The 8,877-nt window shown below is 48.8% G+C and overlaps 1 protein-coding gene across 1 annotated transcript; it reads right to left on the bottom strand.

The window, feature by feature from the left end:
• Positions 1-1,229: 1,229 nt before the first annotated feature.
• On the bottom strand, positions 1,230-6,374 carry LOC139443857 (uncharacterized). Its single transcript, XM_071224755.1, has 4 exons — positions 5,196-6,374; positions 2,772-2,833; positions 2,091-2,209; positions 1,230-1,342 (listed from the first exon to the last, which is right to left on the bottom strand). Exons 1-4 carry the CDS (start codon positions 6,372-6,374, stop codon positions 1,230-1,232), a joined length of 1,473 nt encoding a protein of 490 aa, XP_071080856.1.
• Positions 6,375-8,877: the final 2,503 nt, after the last annotated feature.

The raw sequence follows: 8,877 nt of genomic DNA, 5'->3' as shown, positions 1-8,877 counted from the left end.
CACCACCTCAATCACCTCCACATCACCCCCATCACCACCTCCATCATCACCTCCATCACCAACTCCATCACCGCCTCCACTATCACCTCCATCATCACATTCACCATCATCACCTCCATCACCACCTCCATCATCACATTCACCATCATCACCTCCATCACCTCCACTATCATCACCGCCATCATCACCTCCATCATCACCTCCATCCCCACCTCCATCACCTCCACCATCACCCCCATCACCACCTCCATCATCACCTCCATCACCTCCACTATCATCACCGCCATCATCACCTCCATCATCGTCTCCACCATCATCACCACCATCATCACCTCCATCACCACCTCCATCATCACCTCCACTATCACCTCCATCATCACCTCCATCACCACCTCCATAACCTCCATCATCTCCACCTCCATCACCACCTCCATCACCACCTCCACCATCACCTCCATCACCACCTCCACCACCACCTCCACCACCACCTCCATCATCACCTCCATCACCACCTCCATCATCACCTCCACCATCACCTCTATCATCACCTCCATCACCACCTCCAGCACCACCTCCACCATCACCTCATCACCACCTCCATCATCACCTACATCACAACTTCCATCACCGCCATCATCACCTCCACCATCACCCCCATCACCACCTCCATCACCTCCACCATCACCCCCATCACCACCTCCATCACCACCTCCATCACCACCTCCATCATCACCTCCATCATCACCTCCATCACCACCTCCACCATCACCTCATCACCACCTCCATCATCACCTCCATCACAACTTCCATCACCTCCACCATCACCCCCATCACCACCTCCATCACCTCCACCATCACCCCAATCACCACCTCCATCACCTCCACCATCACCTCCATCACCACCTCCATCACCACCTCCATCATCACCTCCATCACCACCTCCATCACCCCATCACCACCTCCACCATCACCACCTCCACCATCACCTCCATCACCACCTCCACCATCACCTCCACTATCACCTCCATCATCACCTCCACCATCACCACCTCCATCACCTCCACTATCATCACCACCATCATCACCTCCATCACCACCTCCACCATCATCACCGCCATCATCACCTCCATCAACACCTCCAGCATCACCTCCATCGTCACCTCCATCACCACCTCCATCATTACCTCCATCATCACCGCCATCACCACCTCCATCACTACCTCCATCACCTACATCACCTCCATCAGTACCTCCTTCACTACCTCTATCACCACCTCCATCACCACCTCCATCACCACCTCCATCACCACCTCCACCACCACTACCATCACCACCTCACTCACTATCAACGACAATATACTACTGAAAAGCTAGTCATACCAAGTCACACTTAGATAAATATTCCCGTTGTATTTGACAGATTATTTTCTTTCATAAGAACCCAACCCCAATCCCGACTGCCCCTCCGTGTTCCTGGCTTTGAGTAAACGGTGTAGCCATATGGGGACTTCGTGTTCGCCCTCTCGAGCACTGGGGCCACTTTGTTGTGGATGAAAAGACATGCTGTAATATAGCAACTGAACGTTCCGGGACAGGATTTCAGACAAAAGGGACAAGACGCTGCAGCGTTGAAGACATTAAGCGAGTTCACCAGAGGATTACAAGGTCTGAAAGGGGCGGGGTGCGGGTCTCCATACAAACCGTGGTGGTTGTAGAAGGCGGTGGCTTCACTTGCCGTCGTGGCTCCCTGTGTCGGGACTTCGGTGACGTTAACGGGGCTTGTTGATAATAAAGAAGCACTTGACTGCCCGATCTCTCCTTGATAGCCCCCTTTGCTACACGTAACAAGATAGCCAGTGAAGGGTGTCGGCTTTGTTGTAAGATAAAGGCTGTTTCCCTGGTTGGAGGAGAGCGTGCCTTGCGCGTGGCACCTGTGGGCGAGCGAGACAAAAACCACGCGGTGTATCGTAAGATCCGCTTTGTTGGCCGAGAGAAGATGGCCGTAGGCGGTTTGTGCGTCCCCATGATTTGATATTATGATCCATCAAGCGGGACAATTCTCCTTGTCCTCGGTGAAGATGTGGACGTACAGATAGCGACAACGGCAGCAACAGCTTGTCGGCGTCTCACTCCGTTGAACAGTGACGTCGCGCTCGGCGGACTCATCAATCTTGAGTCTTGGGCCAATCTTGGCCACGTGGCGTCAAGGCTGGAATGATGGAGCCGTGTGATTAGCAGAGGGGGGAAGAAAGAACTAATAAGTTTTAACTGATATTAAATCGCCTATCACATCCCATCTCTAGCGACCAATCTCATTACCATTCTGATTTTACTGATGACATTATTGAAGACATATTACCATGGCAACTGTCATAATGTAATAGAGAAAATATTTTTTACATAATTCTTTGTTTTATTCAAGCTTGTCTGAAGCAACATTGTTTCGTGCGGTGGCGGAGTGCAGAGCAGCTATTGTCGTTGAGAACATATGTTACATCTATCCGGGGCCTTTGTTAATTTAGAACATATGTTACAGGACTAAAACGATTGCAGAATAGAGCGAGTCATCGTCTCGTGATAATATCCGTTATCTGCATGGGAGACAAGTAAATACTTGGCTTCACATAAATCAGCGTAGCTTAAGTGTTTTTCATATCCTGTACAGAGAGAGGAGACGGTAACGACACTATGTTTACAGATCGTGTCCAGAGATTTTAACTAATTATCGTTGTATTATTGTGGTGGTGAGGCTTAAGTTACTTGTACAATACCTTGTCCCCCGGGAGCCCCACCCGTCCAGGTGAGATGAAGCATACAGACCCTTATCGATCACCTGGAATGGTTGGAAATCCCGAGAGGACACTATAAGGTAACGCTTAGGTGCGCTAGGTACATCTCTAGGTAATAAATAAGTCCACCATGGTAGACGTTTCGGGGCAGAGGCAAAATACAGGTGTGCTACGTGGTCGTTCAGTTGGGGGACAGACAACATGGTGATTGTGTAGGGGGACATGGTGGTTGTGTAGGGAGACATGGTGGTTGTGTAGGGGGACAGACAACATGGTGGTTGTGTAGGGAGACAGACAACATGGTGGTTGTGTAGGGGGACATGGTGGTTGTGTAGGGGGACAGACAACATGGTGGTTGTGTAGGGGGACAGACAACATGGTGGTTGTGTAGGGGGACAGACAACATGGTGGTTGTGTAGGGAGACAGACAACATGGTGGTTGTGTAGGGAGACAGACAACATGGTGGTTGTGTAGGGAGACAGACAACATGGTGGTTGTGTAGGGAGACAGACAACATGGTGGTTGTGTAGGGGGACAGACAACATGGTGGTTGTGTAGGGGGACAGACAACATGGTGGTTGTGTAGGGGGACTTGGTGGTTGTGTAGGGAGACATGGTGGTTCTGTAGGGGGACATGGTGGTTGTGTAGGGAGACAGACAACATGGTGGTTGTGTAGGGGGACAGACAACATGGTGGTTGTGTAGGGAGACAGACAACATGGTGGTTGTGTAGGGAGACAGACAACATGGTGGTTGTGTAGGGGGACAGACAACATGGTGGTTGTGTAGGGGGACAGACAACATGGTGGTTGTGTAGGGGGACAGACAACATGGTGGTTGTGTAGGGGGACATGGTGGTTGTGTAGGGGGACAGACAACATGGTGGTTGTGTAGGGAGACAGACAACATGGTGGTTGTGTAGGGAGACAGACAACATGGTGGTTGTGTAGGGGGACAGACAACATGGTGGTTGTGTAGGGGGACATGGTGGTTGTGTAGGGGGACATGGTGGTTGTGTAGGGGGACAGACAACATGGTGATTGTGTAGGGGGACATGGTGGTTGTGTAGGGGGACATGGTGGTTGTGTAGGGGGACAGACAACATGGTGGTTGTGTAGGGAGACAGACAACATGGTGGTTGTGTAGGGAGACAGACAACATGGTGGTTGTGTAGGGAGACAGACAACATGGTGGTTGTGTAGGGAGACAGACAACATGGTGGTTGTGTAGGGAGACAGACAACATGGTGGTTGTGTAGGGAGACAGACAACATGGTGGTTGTGTAGGGGGACTTGGTGGTTGTGTAGGGGGACAGACAACATGGTGGTTGTGTAGGGAGACAGACAACATGGTGGTTGTGTAGGGGGACATGGTGGTTGTGTAGGGGGACAGACAACATGGTGGTTGTGTAGGGAGACAGACAACATGGTGGTTGTGTAGGGGGACATGGTGGTTGTGTAGGGGGACAGACAACATGGTGGTTGTGTAGGGAGACAGACAACATGGTGGTTGTGTAGGGAGACAGACAACATGGTGGTTGTGTAGGGAGACAGACAACATGGTGGTTGTGTAGGGGGACAGACAACATGGTGGTTGTGTAGGGGGACAGACAACATGGTGGTTGTGTAGGGGGACAGACAACATGGTGGTTGTGTAGGGGGACATGGTGGTTGTGTAGGGGGACAGACAACATGGTGGTTGTGTAGGGAGACAGACAACATGGTGGTTGTGTAGGGAGACAGACAACATGGTGGTTGTGTAGGGAGACAGACAACATGGTGGTTGTGTAGGGAGACAGACATCATGATGGTTGTGTAGGGGGACAGACAACATGGTGGTTGTGTAGGGAGACAGACAACATGGTGGTTGTGTAGGGAGACAGACAACATGGTGGTTGTGTAGGGGGACAGACAACATGGTGGTTGTGTAGGGGGACATGGTGGTTGTGTAGGGGGACAGACAACATGGTGGTTGTGTAGGGGGACAGACAACATGGTGGTTGTGTAGGGAGACAGACAACATGGTGGTTGTGTAGGGGGACAGACAACATGGTGGTTGTGTAGGGGGACAGACAACATGGTGGTTGTGTAGGGAGACAGACAACATGGTGGTTGTGTAGGGAGACAGACAGCATGGTGGTTGTGTAGGGGGACATGGTGGTTGTGTAGGGGGACATGGTGGTTGTGTAGGGAGACATGATGGTTGTGTAGAGAGACATGGTGGTTCTGTAGAGAGACATGGTGGTTGTGTAGAGAGACATGATGGTTGTGTAGAGAGACATGGTGGTTGTGTAGAGAGACATGGTAGTTCTGTAGAGAGACATGGTGGTTGTGTAGAGAGACATGGTGGTTGTGTTGAGAGACATGGTGGTTGTGTAGAGAGACATGGTGGTTGTGTAGAGAGACATGGTGGTTGTGTTTGAGAGACATGGTGGTTGTGTAGAGAGACATGGTGGTTGTGTAGAGAGACATCGTGGTTGTGTAGAGAGACATGGTGGTTGTGTAGAGAGACATGATGGTTGTGTAGAGAGACATGGTGGTTGTGTAGAGAGACATGGTGGTTGTGTAGAGAGACATGGTGGTTGTGTAGAGAGACATGGTAGGTGTGTTGAGACACATGATAGTTGTGTAGAGAGACATGGTGGTTGTGTAGAGAGACATGGTGGTTGTGTAGAGAGACATGGTGGTTGAGTAGAGAGACATGGTGGTTGTGTAGAGAGACATGGTGGTTGTGTAGAGAGACATGATGGTTGTGTAGAGAGACATGGTAGGTGTGTTAAGAGACATGGTGGTTGTGTAGGGAGACATGATAGTTGTGTAGAGAGACATGGTGGTTGTGTAGAGAGACATGATGGTTGTGTAGAAAGACATGGTGGTTGTGTAGAGAGACATGGTGGTTGTGTAGAGAGACATGGTAGTTGTGTAGAGAGACATGGTGGTTGTGTAGAGAGACATGGTGGTTGTGTAGGGGGACATGGTGGTTGTGTAGAGAGACATGGTGGTTGTGTAGAGAGACATATTGGTTGTGTAGAGAGACATGGTGGTTGTGTAGAGAGACATGGTGGTTGTGTAGAGAGACATTGTGGTTGTGTAGAGAGACATGGTAGGTGTGTTGAGAGACATGGTTGTTGTGTAGAGAGACATGATGGTTGTGTAGAGAGACATGATGGTTGTGTAGAGAGACATGGTGGTTGTGTAGAGAGACATGGTCGTTGTGTAGGGAGACATGATAGTTGTGTAGAGAGACATGATGGTTGTGTAGAGAGACATGGTGGTTGTGTAGAGAGACATGGTGGTTGTGTAGAGAGACATGATGGTTGTGTAGAGAGACATGATGGTTGTGTAGGGGGACATGATGGTTGTGTAGAGAGACATGGTGGTTGTGTAGAGAGACATGGTGGTTGTGTAGAGAGACATGGTGGTTGTGTAGAGAGACATGGTGGTTGTGTAGAGAGACATGGTGGTTGTGTAGAGAGACATGATAGTTGTGTAGAGAGACATGGTGGTTGTGTAGAGAGACATGGTGGTTGTGTAGAGAGACATGGTGGTTGTGTAGAGAGACATGGAGGTTCTGTAGAGAGACATGGTGGTTCAGTGTAGGTGGTGCGTCAATCTGGTGGCACAGATAGCATATACGGTACAGAAGTAGATGGCAGCACGCGGGATATAGGTGGAAGGAAGAACAAGGAAAACTGTTTTTGTTGAAATATAGTATATATGTACACGCTCTTAGAGAGATTTAATAAATACAATCTACAATCAATACATCAATTAAGTATCCCTATAACCATGCTGATATTTCTGTTGTCTTTTCTCAGCTGTGTTTGCAACGTCCTCATCTAACTGAGGTATAACGACGCTTTGAGCCGTCTTTTGACAACAGCGAAACTCTGTTAATCCAGACACCCCAATTTCTGCAGGATTTCGGTAAAAGTGATATAGTGAGTTGGGTTTAACGCCGCTTTGAACATTATTCCAGTTATATCACAGCGTGTCAGCTAAATGTGGGAGGAAAGCCCGACGTGGTGCAGGTCTCAGACGAGCACGGGTATGGTGCTGACAAACCTAGAAACATAATCGAGGCGAACCGGGATTCGAACCCACAATCATAGGTTTCTTGCGTGCCCAAGGGACGCAACTCTGCACAGCGAATCGCGGCGCCTTAGACGACTGGGCCACTCGTGCTCCTTCCTGTAAAAGGACAACCGGATCAACAGGGCCTGATTGCATTGTGTTACTGCGTTATAGTTTGGTTTGTTTGGCGCCGCACACAGCGAAATTCCAGCTATATCACGTCTGTAAATAATCGAGTCTGGACCAGACAATCCAGTGATTGATATCATCGATGCACGCAATCTGGGATACGATGACATGCATCAACCAATTAAGTCAGCCTGACCACCCGATCCCGTTAGTCGCCTCTTACGACAAGCCATGTCGCCTTTTACGGTAAGCATGGGTTTCTTAAGACCTGTTCTCTTGCGTTGGCGGTTTATATTTACTCCTGCAGGAAAGAGCAAAGTGACGGATGTCAAACACGTTTACGACTGTCCCGGAACCAACAAAGAGCGACAAACTAAGAAGGCATCGGGAGAATCTTGGATTCCAACCTACGGTCAGCGGATCCTGGTACCGTTAAAGGGAGCAACTCGGGGCGGAGTCCCAGACCACGGGGCCACCTGCACCCGGTAACTTAAGATATATATACGCTCAAATCATTGTTCAAGCAGATTGTGGCAGACCCATAAGCACAGAGCCAGGGGGGTGTTCAATAGCATTGAAGCAAAACAGGTTCCAACACCTCAACCAATATTGAGATGTGATACAATCTTCAGCCTCGTGTGGGTTTTTTTCTGCATGACTCCTAATAAACAGTTTGTGAGATTAACTCGCGGATTTATTGGAATTTCTACATGTGAGTTTATTTAAATCCAGACACAATTGTAACTTGATACAATGTTTTAATTCCTACCCTGCGTCATAACGCCTTTTTAAGCAGGAGTTTCCTCCCAGGGGGAACATTAGCCGCGGGATGACTCAGGGGGATGCGATGAGCTGCTTTGTCATTCACTTTATCACCTGAAAGATTGATCTCACCTGCAATAAGGGTTTCTCTCACCTGGCTCAGGTAACTCTCCTTATCAATCACGGCAAATGTAAACATATCAAAGATAAGTGATCACTGCCGTCGTCGTTATAATAACAATTTATTACAAAAATATTTTCACTGGAATCGAGCCGTGGCCATTATCTAAGTAGGTGTCAACCAGATATATCGTTTCTTCCTATTTCCGGCAGTGTTCGCCTGAGTGATTTCACTCCACGATGAGCTCATAAAGACAGGGACTAGATTGAGGTCTCCATTGAAGGCTTTCACCCCATTACTGACATAAACAGTCGGTCGACTCATTTGCCGCTCTACTAATTGCTGCTGCCAGCGTTGAGCCATCTTCACAATGGAGGATGACTTCGGCAGGAAATCACTCACCAACAATGCGGTGTTTTATTGTGAAATATCCTCTTTGTTGATACGAAACTTCAGTTGTAATACATGTTTCACGTCATTGATGACCTTCATCATCAAGGTGACATTGAGCGCCCTTGAAGGATGCGGGTGTATTTTGGAATAGAATAATATCTTTGATAGACAGCAAGCAGTACGGACAGACAACAAGACAGAGAGCACGATGTACAGACATACAAACAGGCAGACACCAGGTGTCTGTCGATGGTCATACTTGGTTGGTTGGTTTGTTGTTTAACGCCGCACTCAGCAATATTCCAGCTATATGACGGCGGTCTGTAAATAATCGAGTCTGGACCAGACAATCCAGTGATTAATGTCATGAGCATCGATCCACGCAATTGGGGTCGATGACATGCATCAACCAAGTCAGCGAGCCTGACCACCCGATCCCATTAGTCGCCTTTTAGGACAAGCATAGTCACCTTTTACGACAAGCATAGTCACCTTTTACGGCAAGCATGGGTTGCTGAAGACCTATTCTACCCCGGAATATTCACGGGTCTCGATGGTCATACACTGTCCACCACATGGGCGTGATGACACCAGGTGTCTGTCGATGGT

The sequence above is a fragment of the Haliotis cracherodii genome, unplaced genomic scaffold (assembly GCF_022045235.1).
Source record: "Haliotis cracherodii isolate W230 unplaced genomic scaffold, xgHalCrac1.p SCAF_5, whole genome shotgun sequence".
NCBI classification, from domain to species: Eukaryota; Metazoa; Mollusca; class Gastropoda; order Lepetellida; family Haliotidae; genus Haliotis; species Haliotis cracherodii.
This window is presented reverse-complemented; position numbering and strand designations above follow the sequence as displayed.